General features: G+C 42.0%; 2 protein-coding genes across 2 annotated transcripts; one reads left to right on the top strand and one right to left on the bottom strand.

The window, feature by feature from the left end:
- Nucleotides 1–214: 214 nt before the first annotated feature.
- On the bottom strand, nucleotides 215–2,766 carry LOC128456231 (uncharacterized protein C13orf42). Its single transcript, XM_053440323.1, has 3 exons — nucleotides 2,347–2,766; nucleotides 2,120–2,261; nucleotides 215–456 (listed from the first exon to the last, which is right to left on the bottom strand). The coding sequence occupies exons 1-3, from the start codon at nucleotides 2,764–2,766 to the stop codon at nucleotides 215–217; spliced, it is 804 nt and encodes a 267-aa protein (XP_053296298.1).
- A 2,050-nt stretch (nucleotides 2,767–4,816) lies between these two features.
- Nucleotides 4,817–6,958, top strand: LOC128455933 (TLR adapter interacting with SLC15A4 on the lysosome). Its single transcript, XM_053439903.1, has 2 exons — nucleotides 4,817–5,438; nucleotides 5,842–6,958. The coding sequence occupies exon 2, from the start codon at nucleotides 5,843–5,845 to the stop codon at nucleotides 6,770–6,772; it is 930 nt and encodes a 309-aa protein (XP_053295878.1). The 5' UTR covers nucleotides 4,817–5,438; nucleotide 5,842; the 3' UTR covers nucleotides 6,773–6,958.
- The last annotated feature ends 15,875 nt before the right edge of the window (nucleotides 6,959–22,833 follow it).

Here is a 22,833-nt window from a genome sequence, read left to right as displayed (position 1 = left end):
GCTTTTTAATATGAGGATGTTTTTACATCCCACTGGACAAAGACTTAAATTATAAAATGAATGGCTGAATTCCCTTTTGCTGCTTCATATATAATCGCAATAAAAGTAAAAATGTGTTTTTATATAAATATTAACTGTTCAGACCGATTTTCTCCCCGTGCAGACAATTGTGTCAGACCAAACAAAGAGCAGGTTTAAAATGTCTCATCAAGCCTCACTTTTCTTTTTTTAATTTGGGCTTGAAGCGCAGAGTCTGGAAGGCGCTCTCCACCGCCTTGGGCAGGTGGATCGGGTTCCTCTGCAGCCGCAGCCTGCTGCTCGTGGACCCGCTCTTGGTTTTCTTCTTGCTTTCCTTGGCACAGTGACGAACAGCCTTCTCCTTTGAGTCATCGGTGACACGAGGAACCCGCAAGACCCAATTGGAGTGGAGGTCGTGTTCAGCTGAGCTGGAGGCGACTGTTGGAGGGGAGAATGGAGTCAGAGGTAAAAAGAGCTGAGGCCGAGAGCTGGTACAAGACAACCCATAATGCTTCTAATTTAAAAAGTAAGCAGGTCACAAAACGTTATCAGGTTTTCAAATCTTTATCCATGCTCGACCCATATCTAGACCATTCCACCCGTGGTGTTTTTTTCACATCATACACTTTGACATGCCACAGAGGGAAAGGTTTAGTTGTAATTCACGACAATACCACTGGCTGCATTCAATTAAGTGTACCAGTTCAGTTCTGTGGACAGTTCAGCTGTGTGGACCTATACTAGTACTAGCTATATGTAAGCCATAACATAGAAATATTGAATGTAAAAGTGAAGGTGATGAATGAAAAAAAAAAACGTCATAAGGATATGCCTAGAATTTAAACGTTTCCTAAAGTAAAAGTACATAAATATAATTAATGAAATAAACAATAGCAAAAGTAAAAGGATGCAAAAAGGGGCCATTTCAGTGAAATACCACATTGAAGTATCCATTCATAATTTTGTATAGTAAGCAGCACTGTAAACTGGCCAATGTGGGATTTATTTTGAAGTTAAATCTCTTGCAATACATAATATTGTATGTATTTATGACCTAAGTGTAGTGTAATCTTAATAGTGTAAAATGTAACGACCCTACTACTTATTCAAATATTAATCACATCACTATGAGGTCCAGGTATCAAAGTCAAAATATGTAATTCAGATGTTTTCTTCATATGTTATATATGAACATGGGAGCCATATTTGAGTATGTTGGCTGGTCAATGAGGAGATGATTCTAAATAATAGTTGGTAAAGCAACATATGGCCATAAGATCACTGTATGACTGCAGCCTGTATAATTCAATTAAATTATATTTGATTTGTATAGCCCCAAATCATAATATACATATACTCAAGGCAATTAAACTAGAAGGTTGAGACCTTCATAATGAAAGAGAATCCCACAATGAGCAGGTGTGTGGGAACTGTGGAGAGAAAAACTTCCTCATAACATAACTTGATGTCAATCGGAGGATGACATGAATTTGAAAATATCAATGAACTCTTATTTAATACAACCAGTTTCAACCTTATTAACACATCTAGTAGTATTAGGCTTTTGGCTCTTATAGGTAATTAAACACAGGGTCATCATCACCACTTAAAATCCTACAGTGATTCAGACAAACGTCAAAAGACCCAGACAAGGTGACAAAGATTTAATCCCCAGAAACAATGTGGATTCGACCCGATGTAAATACTTATTGCGCTCACTTTGACTCACAGAGACGCGCTGAACTACGCACACACCCACACCAAGGCCCCTTAATTAAACCAAGCTGTGCCAAATTGCAGCAACTCATAAAGATCAATTCCCCAAATGTGATAGAAGAAAAGTAAATAATTCCCTGTGAAATAAGTAGAAATGTCAAAAACAACGCTGTATCTCCCAATGTTAAAGAAAGTGAAAATGAATGATTGGATCTGCACAAACGTTTTAAGGGTTCTTTCTGGTCTCATGCTTCAACTCGCCGCAAAATGTCCGGAGTAGTTTTTACGTAATCTTGGTCACAAACAAACCAACAAATAATAATAATAATGAAAGTGTGAAATTCTGATCATTACAATTTTAATGAAGATATATTTTCAGACTCACCTATGAAGTCAACATCTGCATGTCCATCATCCAGGTTTGGTTTACGCGGAGGCTCATCGCAGCTGGCGATGACCGAGTCAAAGAACTGCAGAGTGTCCTGCTCTGTGGGGACCGGAGGAGCAGAGGGTTTGGCTCTTGGTACCTGTGGTTTAAAGAGAATCAAATAAAACTGTATAACATCTCTCTATGGTACCGCCTGCACATCAGAGATGATTTTAAAAGCTCACTGGTTCCTGTTTCGTGGGCGGTGGGGGCGCAGGCTTCTTCCTGGAGGAGGCCACGGTGGCCTGGATGTCGCTGCTCTTCAGGTCGCTCACACTCTGGTTGTAGCGCCGCCTCAGAGCCACCAGGGCCTCCAGGTACTCCAGGCAGTTCTGGTTCTGAGAGGATAGCCATATCTGGTCCTCTTGCCTCTGGTAATAGTACAAGGTCGACTCGATGCTCACTGAGCTCTTGCTGCGTTTTAAAGTGGAGCCTGCGGCGGCCGTCGTCTGGCTTCTCTCCCCCACCACGAGCATGGAGGTGCTGCGGACCAGCCTGACGGTGCAGGCTCTGTGGTAATCCTGTTCGCTCCTGCACCCACCTGCATCCCGGCCTCTGTGTCCAGGCTGGTTGGGACGGAAGACATTGTTGATTTTCCTGAACATCCCTCTAAATGGAGCCTTTGGGGCTCAAAGCATTGACCTTATATTCCTCAGTGGTTGTGAAGCGTCCATCCATCGTGGTCTCCTCCTGATAAACCAGTATTTTAACACTTATAAAGCTGGATGCATGGAGCTGGGTTAAAACAAGGCGCTCTCCAGGGTTCTGAACCTGCAGATATGTTAGGCACCTGATCTCAACATGTCGCATGCTCCTCAGCAACACTGCTGTGGCAACGGCTCGGTAACTGGACACTCCACCCAGTCCTGAGTCAGATACTGTGTCCTGACTCACAGTGGACACAATGACAACAGCCAAGAATACAACAAAACACAGGGCCTGTACTTCTATTAACTGTGTGACTGTGAATGCACCTGTTTATAAACTCTGTTTCATTCGATTTTAATTATAGAAACATGATAAATTGCACTTGTCTACACCTGGGCCAAGTTTGGTGCCAAATGCAAAAACGCAAAATCTTGAAATCTGTACCAGTTATGTAACAACATGTCTGTATTTAAACAAAACTCCAGAAGTTATGTGAGGTTGATTTTAGGATTCCTCCTCCTTATTAATTATAGAGCAGCTCCTCTCCTGTTTCATGTGGGTCTATTGTTGGGCTGCTCTGACGCGAACAGAAGGCGTCTGAATGAAAAGAGTCTGAACTGAAGTGACACAGAAAAGAGACTCATTTGGAGGACAAACATCCACGGCCATTTATATTGTCTGGAAGTTCGCAACACTTTTTAAATGGATGACTGGTTTAGACCGGGGTTTGATGTGCAAAAGGAGTTTGCATTTGAAATCAGTAGAAAAAACACTCTCCATACGGAATAGTTTGCATCTTATAATTCTGAAAAACAATCTGAACACTCGACTTGTCACAGTCTCCGCAATAAAAAACTCTATATGTAGAGTTTTTTGCCACATTTTGTTCAGTAAAACCTTTGCATTGCAGAGGTGTCTTCCTATTATCAAATTAAAGTTGGGTGCAAAACTTGAGGATAACAAAAGTTAAGCTGGACCTTTGATTGGTCCTCCACAGAGGAAACTCACAATCAACATAGCAGCACAAGGACGTAACAACGCAAGGGGAAAATGTATTAAGATAAAAAATATGAGGTAAAATAGAAATACTATAAACCTCAACATTATAAATAAAAAGAAATTCAAAAAGTGTGCAATGTAAAAATAGGGAACAAGGTTGTGTAATTGTGCAATTTGTCCATTCTTGTAATATAATGTTCTGAAGGTGCAGTAGGTCTTTCTTGAAAATCACAATCCTCATCAGTGCTGATTTCAATACAGACAGAACCCACTACCACAGGCACCAAGATGAAACACAGCCCATTCATTGAGCTTCATCCGTCAGAGTGATGAGTTTGTGTTTGAATGGGGAAACAGCTCAATGGAGAGAGGTGAGTGCACGTTTGAAATTCATTTGGGTAGAAGTTGAGGCAGGAGGTTGAAGATGATGCAGAAGAGTGAAAGGAGACTTATCTGAGCTTCTGTGAATCCAACAAAGTCACAGAGATCCACAGGGGTCAAAAGGTTGGCTCACTTCAAGCGTCTGCTCATTTTCACCAGCGTCTCATCCAACTAAATTCATCACATCCAGCCGGTCCTTGGAACAACTATCAGTCAGTTTATGTCATGTTTATGTCTTTTATTAGTTCATATAATGCCCAGAAACTGATTGAACTTCAAGATCTCGCCTCCTGTTTTCGCTCACTTCTCCGTCTGTCCTTCTCCAAACTTTCTTTACTTTTCCCTTTTTTCCCCTCACTGGTTCATCTCCTCCCTCCCCCTTTCCCCTTTCCTGCTCATTTTCTATTTCCTTATTAGCTGTTTGGCTCAAATCCTTCATTCACTGCTGTAACCAGGATCGTCATTTATGAATCTCACTCACTGTTGAGTCAACCGTGTCTGTCTGCCCTCTTCTGTACAGCTTGGACGTTTTTTAGAAGGCGAGGAGCTGGTGCAGTTTCAAAAAGGAAATAATGTGGTGCGATTGCAAAATCGAGCGTGAAGTCACACTTCTGCTTGGGCAGAGGGGAAGACAATAGGAACTTTAACGTCTAGGTTCACAGTTATTCGACTACAAACCTTCACCATCAACTGGCGGAACTCGAATATAACTCTGAGGTGATGGCGTGACAGAAACAGGAATCACCATCTGCAGCGCTTTCTGTTTACTGATATTTGGAATGACTTTCCATTCTGCTTTTTACCCAACCTCGGCCACACACCTGTTTCTTATTTAGAGTGAAACGCAACCTCAGCGGTTTCTTTTCGTAGCTTGTGTCTCCTTCCACATTAACAGATGCCCTATCACGGCTTTTAGCAAGAAGGAAAAATGCTTCTTACATTAAATTGTAGTGTAATATATATGAGATCAGGGCGACAATAAACCTTATAAATGACAAACTATTATGCTTTGGAGTACATTCATACACCAGCTGCAACATGAAGTTAAGCAGAAATGGGGAAAACAGAAAAAAGATTCAGATATTTCCACTTCCTCTTGGAGTGGTACAAAGCAACCTCTCTGCACACTCCTGTTCACACACTCACACACAGAGAGACAGTGACAAGTTGATATCTGCTTCTTTCTGCTGAGATTAAAGACGGTGGAAAGACCAACGTGCTGATTGGGAGACTTTGATTCCAGACAAAGGTAGGAAGAGGTTTTCTTCAGAGTATAATCGAACTTGTTTTAATTCAATACTACATTACGATAAAGTAAGGTGCCTTTTTGTCAATCATCTCTTGGACCAATGTCGTTTTCTTTATTGGGGGCTTGTTATGTTGATCCACAGAACTCAAGGTGGATCATAAAAGATCTTAAACTCATTTTAAACAGAAACCAGAGCCATAAGTAGTAGTTGATATTCATGTTGTTATATGTGTATATTTTCTAATACACAAAACTAAGTCATTGTAAACTATGAGGCTTTAGCTGCTGTGGTGTGTGGCATTGGTCCATGTTGTGTGTTCTTAAAGGTCACCAATACATGCATGGGGACAGTGTGTGTTTATAACCCGATTCACAGCCCGTGTGTGTGTGCTCTTTGTTGCAGGATGCTTTGTGAAGGCAGATTGTTTCGCATGACCTTCGGTGAATCGGAGGAGCCGGACTTCCTCCCTCCTCTGAAGGCTCTTCAGAGTGCTTATGGGCAGCCGAGAGCAGCTGCCACCCGCATGTCAGGCTCCGCTGCACACGCCCCCCCCATTCATCGTACTTCCCCCGAGCCGATAGGTAGCATGGAAGACAGGAGGACTTCAGTGGAGATGAACACCACCCCGCCACTGTCCTCTTCTCTCCTCTCGGCCCCTCTGCGCAGACAGATCTCTGCAGAGATAGAGATCCCAGCTCTGGATCGCTCGGGTAGCGATGCCCCTTTCCTGGTCCCCTCCTTCTGTCAGAGCATCTGCCAGAACTACAGTGACCTTCACATCGGAGGTGACCAGGTGCTGCCTCTATCAGCGCAAGAGCCGAGGCTCTGCACTGACGCTCAGCCTCCTGGCCCCTTCCTCCAGTCCTGTGATGTCCCCCCAGCTGTGGAGGATTCTCTCCCAGGACAGACATCCCAGGGTGGGCTTCTGTGTCCAATGAGGGGTGGATGGAGACAGGGTAGTGGCCGTGACCTGAGCATTATGTTCCGAAGCCGAGATGGGCCATTCTCCAACTCCCTTCTAAATCGGTACCTGGAGCAGAAACTATTGGATCTGTACCAGCAATACACAATGGAGAACATGGCGAGAGATGAATCTGACCAAGGCCCCGTTTGCCCTCTGATGGCGTCAGAGTTGGTTCTGACCAGCCTGGACCAGATCACCATGAAGCTGAGTCGCGAGGGGAACGTGGAAGCCACCCTGGCCAAGGACATGGTCCTGAGCTGCCTGCTGCGGGTGGCCGGGGACATGCAGTCGAGTGAGATCAGTACACCCGTCCTGCAGATTTCCAACGAGGAGTCCAGGGAGCAGCTCACGGAGAATAAGGAGGAGTAACCGCAGTGTGAAGAACCCAATTCTCCCTTTCAGTTTAGACACCAACACCAAACATAAGGATGAAACTGATGATATGATCTTTTTGCTGACGTTTTGCTGTAGTTATGTATCATAATTATTTACATCTGTCATCTAATGTGTGCGTGTTTTCATTTTTACAATAAAGACAGGAAGTGAAAATAGAAACTCATCTTTCCCCTTTCTCAAGTAACATTAACCTCTAACACACCACAGCATTCCGGCATTAGTTTCATAGGTCAAATATCACAACTATCTATCTACAGTCTATGGTTGAATTATGGAAGTGCAGAGTTTAACACTAGAAAGCAGTTTTTTGTATTTCTAATTTGAATTTAAGGTCTGCATGTGCATGTGCAACTGGGTCAAACATTCAGCTTACACAAGTTGTAACTGAAGTATGACACATCTTGTAATCGGCAGTGAAGCTTATAACATTAAAACCATTTGTACAGATTCCATGTTTTTACAAACGAAGGAGAAGGAACCGATGAAATTCTAACTGAATTTTATTTTAGGGGGAAATACTATTTCAGAAACAAATTATGAATGAAATTAAAGTATTTGAACTCCTCTCCATGGGAGCAGATGGTCAGAGGACAAACATGTGCATTGGCAATCGATCTTATGCATTTGCAACAATAGAAACCCACAATCAAATCAGTTTTTGAAATGTTATGTCCTAATTTATCATTCTTGACATATTTCCTGTTTTTGTCGACCATGAATGTCTATTCCCATGCTCCCCTGCAACTTTCCTACAATGTCTGCAGTTCAATAATCTGTCACAAGGGGGGAGCATTATCACCCAATTTATTAACCCTGATGACTTTGACAAGCACCTCCTGCTCCCCTCTTCTATTATCCCCCTTTCCTCCTCCTCCTCCTCTTCCTCCTCTCCTGCCTCTGTCGTCTGCAGCTAATGCTTCATATCACCAGTGTCCTACTACTGCTAATCTATGATGTCATAAGGACCGGGCTGTAAATCTGCAGCACGCAGGCAGACAGGCACCGAATTTCATCCTGCGTCTGAGATACTGTTTCCTCCACTTTGTAAACAAAATCCAACGTGAAGATTAGAGAATCTGTACGACATTAATTATCCTGAGAAAATATCATTTGAGCACATATGAGGTCCCTGGCATCGCTGCTGTAAACCTGATGATTTGCTTGGGGTGGGGGGGACATGTTATTTTCCCTCTATTTAAAGTGCTTTCAAAGACCGTCCACTCCATTCCAGCTCAATGCAGCCGTGGCCTTCTGAGCCACTGTTTGATCAGCTTCCTTGTTTCCTGTCCAAACAGAGACCCACAAGAGGAAACCGTGTTTACCGAGCCGAGCACTGAGTCGGAGCCCTGTGAAGTCTCAAGGCCACAGAGACACATGTTTGGTATTTCTGCCTCTGTCCGGACTGAACATTCCAGGTGTATGTTAGAGGAACTGAGTCCTCAAAGAGATAAACAAAAACCACGCTCACATGTAAATATCATTCACCCAATGCCAGGTCTGACGGTGTGAGCGTATTCAAACAAACTATCCACTGGCCTTGGGAAAAATGAAAAACAGACGTCTTATTTCTGAATAGGTTAAGAAATGTTTGAGGTGCTGAAGGTGAAGCTACATTCTGTCGTTTCCTACGGAATATTTATCTAGATTATTGCACATAAAATGCAGATTTAAACTTTCCTTAGTATCAGACTGACCAAATATTTCATATTGTGTTTGACATTTTTTGAGTGAATACACAATATATATAGACATTTTTAAACTTAATTAAAAGCAATTTTTATCCTCTGAGAAGAAAGGGGAGACTAAAGTCAAAGACTGAAGTAGAAGCCGTGGCAAAAGAGCAGGGAACGTATGGGAGGCTGCAGCGAAATAAAGAACAAAATGGAGAGAAAACACACTTCTCTCATGGTCTAGCTATAAAACTAACAGCGAGGGCGAAGTGAGTGTTTTTCAGAGGTTCATAAAGTAATTTCCTTGTCACAAAGAGCTTTTAACATGGAGGGCGGTGGAAGCAAGGCCACACGATTTCATATCAAAGCCAAGGTCCTGGATACACTCTCACTATTGTGGCTCTAATGCTATGTAGCACTCTGTGAATTGCCTTTATTTAAAAAGCTTTTTGTATGTAACCTTGTTAATTGGAACAGTCATATACTGTTTACTTGTAATTTCTTTTGCCTTTGTGGCGGCGTGATTTGAAAACCCCTATCACAGTTTGTCAAGGCCCAAGTCTTTGAGCTCTCTGGGGCTTAGACATGGATACAGATGCACACTCAGACATGCACACATCTCCAGTGTTTTAAATTTAACTCATGAGTGATCTCCTTTGCACGTAACGATTTGCGACGCTCGCACACACACAAACACAAACACGCATTTGTGCCACACAGTAATTCTAGGCTACGGCTGGTGTATTGAGGGTCTTAATTCAATTAACATTTGTTCAGAAGCTCACACGGCCTTGAGCGAGTGTGTTCTTTTTTCAGATTACATCCACTGGAATGACCTAATGTTCAACTGGCAACATGCAGGAACATTCAATGACAGCCCTGCTCTGTATCGGGCTGATTGACACTGAGGCGTGTACCGTAGGTGGTGGAACGGGAGAACACACATTTCCCGGTCAGTTAGCCACTCAAGGTTGCAGGGAGCCTGCAGCGGTGCAGCTGACCTTGGCTAAGCTGGAGCAGACTGAGAAAGACCTTGAGAGACAGCGGGGCATCAGGACCTGACACTCAAAAGAGCTCGGGAACATAAAGTGGAAATGCACGACTATATATTACAGTGCACGGAGCACACGGGAATGTGGAAGGCAACTGGCTGGAGAAACAGAAAAACTGGATTTTATCAACATAATTTACTACGTACTTTGGAGTTTTTAACATTCATTTGATCTGCAGATAACTGAGATTGTAATTTTTTTTGGATTTTCACATATTTTCAGGTACAAATTATAGTTGAAATTTCATTGCACTATTTTATTCTCATGATTTTCCCTGCGTGTAATAAAAACAAAATGATTCTGAATATTATCCCATGCATAACCCAACTTTCTGGAGTTTGTGATATATTTGATAATTAACTTCTTGATATGGCTTGTTTTTCATCCGACTTCATGTCCTTTATATATATATATATATATATATATTTCATGTTTCATTACCAGACCTTCATGAATGAATTAGACTTAATTATTTGCAAGTAATTTAGATTTTCTGTGGAGTTTTTCAGTTTTTCAGAGAAAGTTGAAGGTCCCTTTTTTACAGATCCATTCATATGCATTAATTCGTCAGTGGCTCTAGTGTGACAAGAGGAACAATGAGCTACAATCCAAGCCCCAAGAAACCTTCATGTCCTGACCTTCCTCTCAGTGATGTGTTGGTATGAGAGTTTGAATATGAGAAATAGGATTAAACTGTCGATGGCATGTAACTCGTAGTTGTTTGCCACAGTCTGCTTTGACAGGCATTTTTTCTTATCTGAGAGATCACATGGAAAACTCCATAATCATTGTAAATCTGCACCATCGTAATTTTAAGGAATCTGATCTCCTCGGCTCTGGTCAGGGGCACATATATATAAAGAGAGCCACAAAGCACAGTGAAGTTACTGATTGTATCTCAAAGCTTTTAGTGAAAGTTAATCTTTGATTGCTTCATGCAAAAGGAAACAGAAGCTAAAGCAATACAATTACAAGTTCTATGACAGGGCCGGATTTATCGATCCAGGGGCCCCCTGTTTCTCCTGTTTTAGTTTGTAACAAATAGTAAAATCAGTGAAAATTGACTGAGTATACATTTATTCAATATTATGCAACATCATCCGATTCAGAGTCTTCAATTGACCTAACCCCATGTCTTTGGACTGTGGGACGAAGCTGGAGTAGGCGCAGTAAACTCACACAGACACGGGGAGAACATACAAACGCCACAGTGAAAGACCCCGGACAAACTGGTATTTGAACTAGGAAGCCTCTTTCATGTGAACACAATAAATACTGAAATAATACTGTCCTTAAAACTGGATTTTAAATTTAAGCCCCTCTACAAAACTCTAGGCTTCATGGTGTCACTTTAAGCCCCCTGTCAATGTTATTTGACCAAACATGTTGACAGTAAACTTCTACACAATAAACCTAGGGCGACGAGACTGGGGCCATGTAATCTAACCTGACCTGCTGGGAGACACTATGTTTGAATTCATAATTTTTTAATTTAGATTTATTTCTGAAAGCCTGACCAACGTGTAAAACGTTCTGTCCTGTCACTTGAATGATCAAAATTATCTCGTTAATTTCTAGCTGAATGTATTGTAGGAGTAAAGCCACAGACTGCATCAGACGAACGGGGCCTGCTGAGGTGGCTCGGCAAAATAATTACTTTTCTATAAACAGTAAGATCAACAAGCTTAACTGTCATTTAGTGGAGACTCTGGCCTTGGCACAGGCAAACATGTATATAAACCAACGGCATGAAAAGAGAGGAAGATTATACTGGCACAAACAAATTGTAAAGAGAAGGCAGAATATTGTGCTAAAGCAATTTATCCAGTTAAGCAAGGCCAAGGGATGAACTTGAAACGGAAGGAAACATAATGGGAAAGAACCTTGTGCTGAAAGAATCTCGGATTAGATTAATAAGAGCCAAATGTGACATGTTTCATAAACTGCAGCCGTGTCTGAAATTGGATACTTCAGTCAGAGCACATACATGTGGTGCAGTGGTTAGCAGGTACACTCACGGGCTTAGTGTGTGGATTTCGACATGGTGGGGGTGTCAATGATGGTCTTGGAGAACTAACTTAATCACAGCTTTTAACTGTAAATCTAACCAACTTATCTTCTCATGGACAAACCTCTTGTCCTAACTGCAAATTAATTTACTTTAACCCAAACTGCAGCTCAGGCCTAACTCTAACCATAGCTTCTAACCCCAAATCAAACTAATGTATATCCTCATGGACAACTGGACTTTTCTTTAATTACTGTATCTACACCTCAGACCAAACCCTCGTCCTAACTCAGATTCTAACTCCAACCAATTCAACTTTTTCAAATTCATCTACTCAGAACTTCACAGCAGTAAGGTTCATTTCCTGCTTCCTCCCACAGTCTGTCACATGCAGTTTGGGGTAAATTGGAGAATCTAAATGACCTGTATATGTGTGAATGTGAGAGTGAATGGTTGTTTGTCTCTGTGTCGGCCCTTCGATATGCTGGCGACCTGGTTTACCCCGCCTCTCACCTCCAGCTCCCCCACAACCCTTACAGGAAAACTGGTATAGATAAAGGATGGATGGATCATGAACTTACATAGTGCTGTTTTATCTTTATCTGCGAGAAAATGGTTAGTGCAGCCATCAAATAAAAGAAAAAACATGAAGAGAAAAGATAAGTGACTGTATTCCTCAGGTAGCAGAGCAGAAAGAGTAGAATCACTGGATAAAGTTGCACAAAGCAAGCAAAAAAACGTCTGGAAAGGATTTCGGACCATTCAGATGATGATGATGAGCAATTTCACAGCGCGTTGTGAGAGCTTCAACTTGAATGCTTTCAGGTCGCAATATCAAAATATAGAAAGCATTGCATTTTCAAGGCAACCACTCAAGTGTCGCTGGAGCAAAGCCGAGCCAGACGGCGTGACTCACCGCCCGCACGCCGGCAAATCACTTACAGAAGTCTTTTTCTCTCGCTGTAGGGGCGTCTGCATCTCGCCGTCAGCTTCACTGAGAATCATTGGGGATGAGAAGTCGTAGCAGAGACGGACAAAGCCCCAAGTAAATGGGATAAGACCCGATTAAACCCCCACCAAAATGAAATGTGGGGATTTCTCAGGGTTAGAGCACAGGTCAAGAAAATATGCAACATTGGCCGAGTGGTTTTGAGACGTTTCGATAAAGAATTGTTTCAAAAATATGTACAAAATATACAACTCATCATAAGCTGCACCGTCGCCGCACAAACACAAATACAGATAAACAGCAGGGTGCGAGTTAGTCACCGTGCAGCATTAGTCACTTACAAGAAAGAAAGAGAGCTTTATTTTCTAATTTCCCCACGTCTATTCCTTCACCTTTCACGAACGCAACCCTCCCCCCTGTTTTCCACTCAGCCCTTCGCCCTCACCTCCCCCTCCCCCGTCCCCTATTGCCATGCCAGCATTGTTATTAGTCTCATAATTTACCTCCTTATGCAAACATGACCCTGTCCTCGATACGCTGTACGGCAAAAATATTCATACTGTAGTCACTTTGAGACCAATAAAGAATGAGATAAGAGGGACATAAATTATCTCCCTGTACCTGCACTATTTCATATTTCACTCAATACACTCACGACACACACACACACACACTCAAACAAACACACACACACTCACTCACAGACACAGATGCGGGCGTGCCTTCCGTGGGTTTTCGGTGATGGCTCCACAGAAGAAATGAAAAAGGAACGTGATGTCATTGTGTGACACATATTTGGATAAGATGAATGGATCAGCAGCGACAAGCAGAGATAGAGGGAAAGGACAAGTGAGGGAAAGCGAGATGAGGACGCTTAAACGGGGCGTGCGAGTCCGGTGAGACAATCTGCATTTTAATCACTCGTCTAGGTCTGGATGTGTTTTTTTTATGACGCCGCCGTCGTGTAAATCCTCTGTGACTGGCTGGGATCATCCGGATGGCGGGGGGGGGGGGGGGGGGGGGGGTGCGATGGAGCTGTGAGGTGAATACAGTCTGAAGTCGTGACGAGAGGGGATGAAGTGAACCCATCAGCGTGGCTCAAGGGGGGGGATTGTTGTGCTGTGTGGATTCAGTAGCACATACACCCCTGGTGGGTTTGACCTTGGCAGCCTCCCCTCCCTCCTCCCCACATGTTAACCCCCCCCTCAATCCCCCCCCCCCCCTCCAGGGTCCCACTCAACCTTGGCTAATTATTTCATGTCCCAGTGGCATATGTTCAACACACAATTTATCCACAACAAGGACATTACAACTGCAGTGTCCCGCCTCTACGCTGCCTCTCACTCCCTCTTCTCCGGTTATTGGCATTCCGCTGTTTGTCTGTATTTGTGTTTGAGCGGCTACGGTGCAGCTTATAATGACAGTTTGACACATTTCATTTAAAGATGTCATATGTTACAATTCTTTATTAAAGCGTATAAAAACGACTGGCTCTGTGTTGCATATTTTTCTTGACCTGAGCACTTACGTTGTCCAAAATGTTTCCCACAATCGTCAAACCCTGAAGAATCCCCACAGCTAATTTGGGTGGTGGTTTATTTGCGTCATATCCACTTTACCTGTGGCTTTGTCCGTCTCTGCTACATCATCCGGGGTCAAGGACGTATGACAAAAGAAAGAAAACCACAGCTAGCCAGTGAGCCAGTCAGCTAAGTTTGTATTGGTCACTCTTCATGGATCAGAATTATTAGTTGTGCCGCGTAACGTAAATAATACACGAACATGATTTGTACCCGAGTTGCGTCAGGTAGATTTAATTTAGCAATGGCAATAAGGTGAACAACTCCCATGATCCCACGCTGCTTCCCGATGTCATCAAGCTAGGTCTTTTGATTTTGTTTTGATTAAGAGACCCCTAGTGGCCATAGTTACACATTGTATCTTTAAAGCAGCCGTAATCGACATTATTTATGCTAACAGTGATGAACCTACAGACAATCAACAGACATTTCTGAAGCTCTTCTCAGCTCAGAAGTGTTAACAGTCCACAACCTAACGTTTACTTTTAGTTGAGTCTTTTCCGTCTCATCACACTATTCTCCAGCTGCAGCGGGCAGATGTTTCTGCCTCTGTAGTTAGGATTAGTGGAAACCAGTTGGACATAGAGCTTAAATTCATTATGTGGCAAATATTTGACATTAGGGGGCACTAATATCAACTGAAAGGTGAGCATATGTAAGTGTTGGGTTTTTGTTACCACCAAGTAGCTCAACCATCAACTAAAGCAGATATAATATTACTTTTAAGACTGTCCTTCTGTAAAAATGACCCAATAGGACGTCTGTTGAGCAGCTTATATAAAACTGATATGTTGCATTTTATTATTTGGCAATACAGAGGTATTTATGATAGGAGCAAAGAAGGAACTTGTTATATCAGTCTGACCTTATCACTTGTTTTGGATAGAAAAGGATGTTTTGTGTTTCGACAAAACCGCATATGACAGCATTTCTCAATTATTCTCCTCTGTTATTATATCACCAAAGTGCACACCACTGGAGCAGGTTGTACTAAAAAGCCTTCAGATTGGGTTGAACAGAATAAAGCAGGGATGTTTAAAGTGATGTTTAAAGCTTCAAATATATTCAGATGTAAGGAATTCTTCAGCACGTCACACTAATGCCGTGCGATTCACGAGAGAGACAAAAGCGTTGGTATTATCAGTGCTTTGAAAAAAGTATTTCGTCTAAATCGCAAATTCAAGAGTTTAAAATCTAAATTAAAGTCTTTTCAGCTAATCATTCATTTCCGAGTTTAGATCACCGAGCAACAGATTGCCTTATTACTGGGTCGATGTTCAAATTAGTCTTTTATCGAGTGCACGTTCCAACCAATCTCAGCAATGTGTGAATCACCAGAGTGAGCAAACCAAAAGATAGATTTTTCCTTTATCTTTTCAAATAAATGACTGAACCAGATCAAAGTTAAATCCTGAAAAGGTTTGACACCCTGCGAAATCCAACATCAACAAACAGGTGGTTCTTGTTGGCAGCTGATCCCCGAGTTGTCTGGACAAATCTCAGACTCCCACGTTCCCGTGCTGGACAGCGGCCTGACGCTGCAGTTTGAGGAACATCATGACCCAGATGGACGTCATGAGGATCATCACTCATCATATCTGCCCATAAAACTGAGATCTGAGTTAAAGACGACTCTAACAATGAGCTTTAAATATTGTTATTTCAACTCTTCCTATTGTCATTTTGTTTTGACAAAATTCTCAATAGTCTATTTATCAAATTATAATAAACAAATGGTGCAAAGATGTAACAAATCATCTCAAGACGGAGATTGAAGTGGACTGTGGTGGCAACAAAAGGTGTGAAATCAAAATGTTAATTCTTTGAACCACTTCACTGTAGCCGCATAGAGGTAAGACACCTGAGATTAATGTTGTAACAAATACAAGTCAAAAACAAGTCTCCTCCTACTTAAAGGTCCAGTGTGTAAGATTTAGGTGAAAGGGATCTACTGGCAGATATTGAATAAGATGTTTTCACTACTGTGTTTCATCTAAATTGTACAAATTGTTGTTTTATTTAACCAAGAATGAGCCCTTTATATTGAAACACTTTATATTTACAGCAGGGGGCGGTCTTCTCTACGGAGGCCACCATGTTTCTTGTAGTAGCCCAGACTGGAGAAAGGAAACACCTTTTGAGTTTTTATGACAACTGAAGGGTATCACTGGGTCTCTTTCATGATTGGAAGGGGAGGGTGAGGTGAGTTGTATTCAGCTGCAACATGCAACTTCACCACTAGATGTCACTAAATTCCACACACGCTCAATTTCAGTCACCATTGTTCGAATTACACCAGCAGTTGGATGGAAAGCCCAGCGCCAACTAGTGTTTCGGTTGTACAATGGGAGAGAATCAATAGCGCACAAGTATAACTGCTCACAACATGTAGGCTCCCTTGCATAGACGGCAGCGTAGGTTTAATGCTGATCCTACGTAAAGATGTGAACCAGACTTAAGGGCTCACAGGCCAGAAAAGATTCGGAACACACAATTTCAGTAAAGTATAGTAACTTCGCAAGTGTATCAGATTTTTTTGAAGGACTTGCTAGTATCCAACGCGATTAGATAACTGTGACCGAGTAGAGCATTTCCCTTTGAGACCTAGTGCACGGGAAGCTTAGTAAAAATACAATTAAATTGAGATATTTAAGTTGAGTACAAGTACCTCAAGAGTGCACTTACGTAACTCACTGTCTGCCTCTGCAGAAAACACTCCCATGAGTCATGTTTTCAGTCTCTTGTTTTGTCGAGGGCAATGAGGTCAGCGCAGCACTGGATCAAAGCTGAAGATTTCCTGCAGAGAAAAACACTATATGTTTCATAATAACTGTTTCTGTCATTTCTAATGTTTTCATTATAGACTCTCGGAACTTTGAGGTGTTAAAATGATCGACATGTTTCAATTCTGAGACATTTTTCAGAGAAAAAATAATAACACAAACATATGTCCCTATGGAAAATAAGATGGAACACAAAAACATACCACGTGACACAATACAACATTTTTTATCACAACACAACCCAGCAACATAGGCTGTAATAACACAAATCATTTGAACATGACACTGAAGCTCACATATACTTCTTTGTTTTGTTGTACATGAGGTTGCTGGGGTTGATATACTGAACCACGGCGCGCCGTGTCACAAGCGTGGGTTACGTGCATGTGCGCTGTTTACCCACATTCGGTGAGACGTTGACAAGAGAGATAAACAATGAGAGAAGCTGTTTGTTCAACGAGAACTCGTTCTGTATCACTGAGCTGGTTTATTAACTCATGTTCTCACTACATGAATCTGACGCCAAACTCCAGAGACAGAGGTTCGTACGCCCTCCACCATATCCAATCATCTGATATTATTATAGCTCAATGGTGTTATCTCTGTGGAGCCCTGTCTGCTTGAAACTATGGTTGTTTGCAGTTAAATTGCATCAGAAAAGATGTTCTCAAGGGATTGGAATGGAATGGTTTACAGTTTTTATTCAACACAATGAAGAAATGATTATCATCCCTGGAAAGTTTCAAAGTTGATCCCGAACATTTCAGAATAACGTTCACTGATTTAGTCCCTCTTCTGCCAAAGTATTTCATCTTGAATTATTATATATCCTTTTCGTGACTACAGACTGATTGAACGTTCTTGTGGTGCTGGCAGCTGCTGTTTAAGGTTAGAGAGAGATCAGGGTCTTGGTTTATACAGAAAAAGTCAGTTTTTTTTGGTCTCCACAGTCAAGACTCAGGATGTGAACTCTGAACTCTGGTTCAGAGTTTTTGAACATCCGCCGCCCACCTTGAACAACTCCCTGCAACGTTACCTCTGACCACAAGCCTGTCAGCATTAACGTTTTTCATCATAGAATTATTAGTAATAGTAATACATAGTACTCTAAAATTTTATTTCTGGGTGACAATTTACAATAGAGCGGTGGTTAAAAAAAGTTAAAAGATATGTTGTTAAATTGAAAACTGTGAATCTGATGATGTTGATTTAATTTATATTGAGTTTTAAATTATGCTTACAGAGCCTTAAAAGACACTTGCACAGGATTCTGTCTTGGGAGGAAACAGTGGATGTTGGGCTGACTATAATTTGAACAGGCAAATCATGGATATGGTGGGTTTCTTAATGGTATTCAAAATGGTATATCATTAATAACTTTTTTTTTGAAGTGACAGGATGTGATCACCAAGGTTATGACATTACACAGTAGCTAAAATCTCATGCATTCAAATAATATTAATTATAACCTCCATCAAGGAGGTTATAATTAATTTCGCCCCTGTTTGTTTGTTTGTTTGTTTGTTTGTTTGGTTTGTTTTAAACAAGATTACACAAAAAACACTTAACGAATTTCCACAAAACTTGGTGGGAGGATGAGGTATGGTTCAGGGAAGAAGCCATTAAATTCTGGTGCATATCTGGATCCAGGAATTATTTTTATCTTTGTTCAAATCAGTGAGATAGGGCGTTTCCCAACATTTTCAGTTTTCCCAGGGAATAATAAATGTATCTTGGTAAGTTTAACCCGGCACATTTAGGGAACTGATATCTGTCAGTTTGTGCAATGTGGTGCAGCTTGATCGAAATCAAGGACACGATTGGTCCTTGGTGGAGGTATGCCCTCTACTGTGTGAGTTAAAAATATATCATAATGATAAGGCCTTATCCTCTGATGTGACATGATGCGATTACTCTAATTTTAGAAACTTAGGAGAGATTTACAAGAATCACGGTGATGACGCTATACACAGCATCCAACATCTTACAATAAGAAGATAGAGAGGTGAAATTACTGATCATTCTTAATCCATCATCAGATTTTTTGAATTATTTTCATTGCATTCTCTAATAGACAAAATAAATAAAGACAAAGTTCAAACATTTTTTAATTAAACTTCTATCCAGCAAATCTAAAGCATATCTTGTCTTCTTTCTTCCTCTCCCACACACAGACACACACACACACACAAACAAATACACACACACACACACACACACACACACACGCACACACATGCACTTTCACTCTGCTGTAAGTTGGCGACATGAGTCCTTGGAAAGTGCAGTATTCAATTTGAAACTATTATGGAGACAAGGACACAGTCTTTTATGTGAGCAGCCACAGAGAGAAAATGGAGGCAGTCACTATAGCAACCGCCAGGAGAGCGCCCAACAAATCAACAAACAATGCAGTACAAGACTTTTTTCCAGAGGAGCCATTTAATGCAAAGCCTTGAATCATACAAACTTGTCCTCTTAAGTTTCTGAGACCTGTCTTGGAGTGTCTATGGCCCCGAGTGTTTGGTAAAAAAAACTTTTGTTTTTCTCCACACTTGTCTTTCAAGGCCGGCTCGGCTGAATTTGCCAAAGAGCTGTCTTCTTGGGTCACGGCAACCTCAGAGTTTCATTAGTGAGATCAGCCTTCAGGAAATGCTCACTGCTGCAGAAGTACATGGCATAACAATACTTGCTCTCTGAAAAAACTGTGTTTAAGTTCAGCGTAACTGTGGATGTGTGTAAAGGTTGATTAAAATACTGTGTCAAAATAAGTTTCTCTTTCCTCTCCTCAATTCAGCCGAGTGGTCGTTCTGAGGAATAATGGCTATGAGACGATTTTCAGCTATTGAGTGGGAGTTCAAAGCAACGGAGGTGACTTTGTCTTTCCATTTTTGTTCCTGTGTGTTGCTCTCACGTTCTCATGCTCCCTCGTCTGTGCAGCTTCTCTGGTTCTGACCTTGCTCTAAATTTCATAACTGGCCACAGACCTGTAGCAGCCCGGTTGTCGGCTGTGCGACTCGGACTGTCTGGGTGTCAAGGCAATTTGTTTAAGAAATACTGTACAGATCCCAGACAGAATGCATGTGCAAAATCAACTAATGTGTCCAAAATGATTGCCAATTCTCTGGGATCTTGTGCGTGTGGTGATATTTCAGTGCCGACCAGTTCACATCTAGACGAGACCAAGTCGAATCAGTGATGCAGGGACATGGTGGGTTACCAGTTGAAGCCACACAAACAGGATGCTGGGTTTTGTGAGAAGTCCGCTCATATCCTAAAAGTCTGATATGTGATAGGGCTGAGAAACGGGCCTCCCCATGCAGACCCATTTTTGAACTGGGCTCGGGACCAGCAGGCACGGGGCCAAAGAAGGAGTCTGCTCCATTTCACAGAAAACTGAGAGCGAACTTGACTTTTACATCTGATACCATGACTCTGACTACTTGATATCATGCTAAGGCTTAAAGAAAACAAACCTTTCTGGTGGTTTACACAGTATTCATTTTTTATGTTAAAGCTATAACCTTTAGCACCAAAACATCTGTCTTATTCAACTCTTAAAATCCAGTTTTTAAACCTAATTTCCTCTTTAAATTATAATCCTTAAGATTTTCCCACGCCTCAAATGTGAAATTTAATCTGAACCAGTTACCAGACCTTCAGTCTTATCAGAATTCAGCTGCAGAAAGTTAGAGGTCGCTAAGTCTTTGAAGTTGGAAGGATAATCTCAAGTGTTATGATTTTCAGAAAACAAACACACAACTTGTTGTCATTGGCGTAACAATCCGAAGACAAAAAGCTACAGCAACAAATAACATGGCCGCGGGGGAGCTGAGAGAAATAGATTAAAAAAGGAGCTGTCAGGTTGCTGCTGATTCAAACAGTTTCAACCACGGACCGTAAACAAAGAAGGACAACGTGACAGCTCCCCCACAGGTGAAGTAACATCCTCTTGATCACCCTCTGCTGGCTGGCTGATATACAGCACATAAACCATGCCTCCTTCATGTTAGTGGATGGGACAAACAATAAAGTTGAGGTGGTTTTTATCACACTGATGTTTGTTCAACTGTTTAATTGTGTTTCAGCTTTGCCTGTCTCTGTCTCTGCTATAACTTGGCTAACAAGGATACAACTTTTAATATATCACCTCATCTGTGAACATGATATGGGTGTGAGTCGTGCCAGGTATATTTAAATTGGCAACGGCGGTGAAGACGACAACTCCCATGATCCCACGCTGCTTGAAGACGTCGTCAATCTATACTATCTATCTTTTCTTATTGTTTTGACTGAGAGGCCCCTAGTGGCCAAAGTTACACATAAACGGTTTGATTAATGCTACACAACTGAGGTAAAACATCATGATTGAAAGCTGATACTGACGCCAGATTGGTCAAGTGCATGTATTAATGGGGAAACGGGGGCTAAATACCAAGATCACTACTGTGTTGACCTAAAACTGAAAGATGGCAGCACTGGTATTCAGGATATTTTAGCTTCAGATTTCTACAACAAGCGGATGTGGAGAGATCATTCTTCTATAGCCCATCGTCTTTGGTCCTCAGATCATGGTTACAATTGCTCTTTATTGACTGTGTATCGTAGAAGCTCTTTTGTTGACTTTTTTGATAAAGTAGCTGCTCGGTGACGGCTGGCAGTAGTCCAACTGAATTTCTCCAAAGTGCAGCCTGATATTTACTCTCTTTGGGCCATTTGATTGATCGTCGCTCGAATATCAAATAAACCTCTGATGCTCTCACCGGGATGTTGCTGCACACACGGAACCTGGCGTCTGTAGGGTTTGAGTTTTTCAAGACATATATTATTTGCTCCGTCAGAGCGAAGATGGCGGAGCGGCGAGCTACCTTGTGCAAAATCGCTAAACAAAAGGAATAAATGGAGGACCCTGTGAAAACAAGAGAAAGAGTGACAGAGCACCGGAGCTCGTCTTTTCAACTCCGGTGCTTTTGCAACAAGACATAATGTAATCTCTCCTTGAGACGGAGGGATTGTTATAACCTGCGCTGGCTGGGCCTTGAGCGAAGAAGAGACGGGCTGAGTGAAGGCTGTTTATCCCGCGGTGTCCTTGATATAAACATGTGAAAAATCTCTCTGTTTTCTCTCTCAGCTAAATCAATACAAAGACATTTGGCCTCTGAACAATGTTGAAGCACCACTGCAAAAGTTTTTCATCCTGCCTCCATTCAGAGCCGCGTCCTTCGACAAAACAGAGCAGGGGACACTGATGTCCTGCTCACTGCTATTTCATTAATGTTGCCATGCACTCAATGTCATCCTTTCTTTACACCAAAGACAACCTTCTGCCGAGACCTTCACGTGGCAATGTGAGGGTATTTTGTTAGGTGGCTGCACCAATACTGCCTGAATATCTGGACCTCGAGTCAAGACCATAGGTCAGGACAGTGGCTCAGAAGCTTTTCTCCGAACAAATTCCCTTATTACGACGACTCATCTTTGCTTAGTTTCTGTCTCCTCCGTAATCGCATCCGATTTCCCCCTTCCTCCCTCTCCTTCTCTCTCTCAGGTAGCACTCAACCCTAACCTGTGATCCCTCTTAGGAGCAATTAAGATAAACCTCTAATTCATCTGCTTTATCCCGACCCGTCGTTCTCCGTCTCTCACTCGCTGACCTCCACTCCTCCTCTCTTTCAAACCGCCCTCCCGCCCTTCCCCATCTGGGCTCTCTTTCTCTCTCCCTCTTTCAGCTGCTCCCCATCCTCCTTCAGTGACAGAGGCAAGGAGAGCACTGAGTCATGACATCATAATTCACCAGCTCCTGTTTTCACGGTTAAATCAATATCAGTGTGTCCGAGTCAAGGTTGGACGTCGGCCTTCACAGCTCAGCACTTCCTACTTTTTTTGCCCCCCCCCCCCTCATAGAAAATCATATAAATTTCCCCTAAAATAATTAAGCCTTCAGATCTGTCGCTGGCCTATATTTTTTACCCGGCTCCTGCCTGATAAACAG

The sequence above is a fragment of the Pleuronectes platessa genome, chromosome 14 (genome assembly GCF_947347685.1).
Source record: "Pleuronectes platessa chromosome 14, fPlePla1.1, whole genome shotgun sequence".
Classification (NCBI taxonomy): Eukaryota; Metazoa; Chordata; class Actinopteri; order Pleuronectiformes; family Pleuronectidae; genus Pleuronectes; species Pleuronectes platessa.
This window is presented reverse-complemented; position numbering and strand designations above follow the sequence as displayed.

Bases quoted from the DNA above. Each gene is read 5' to 3' on its own strand.
- LOC128456231 (XM_053440323.1), bottom strand. From the start codon at position 2,766: ATGTTCAGGAAAATCAACAATGTCTTCCGTCCCAACCAGCCTGGACAC. The intron at 2,262-2,346 runs GTGAGCTTTTAA...TTTAAACCACAG, and splicing joins CGCCCACGAAACAGGAACCA to GTACCAAGAGCCAAACCCTC. The intron at 457-2,119 runs GTGAGTCTGAAA...CCCCTCCAACAG, and splicing joins TGCAGATGTTGACTTCATAG to TCGCCTCCAGCTCAGCTGAA.
- LOC128455933 (XM_053439903.1), top strand. From the start codon at position 5,843: ATGCTTTGTGAAGGCAGATTGTTTCGCATGACCTTCGGTGAATCGGAG.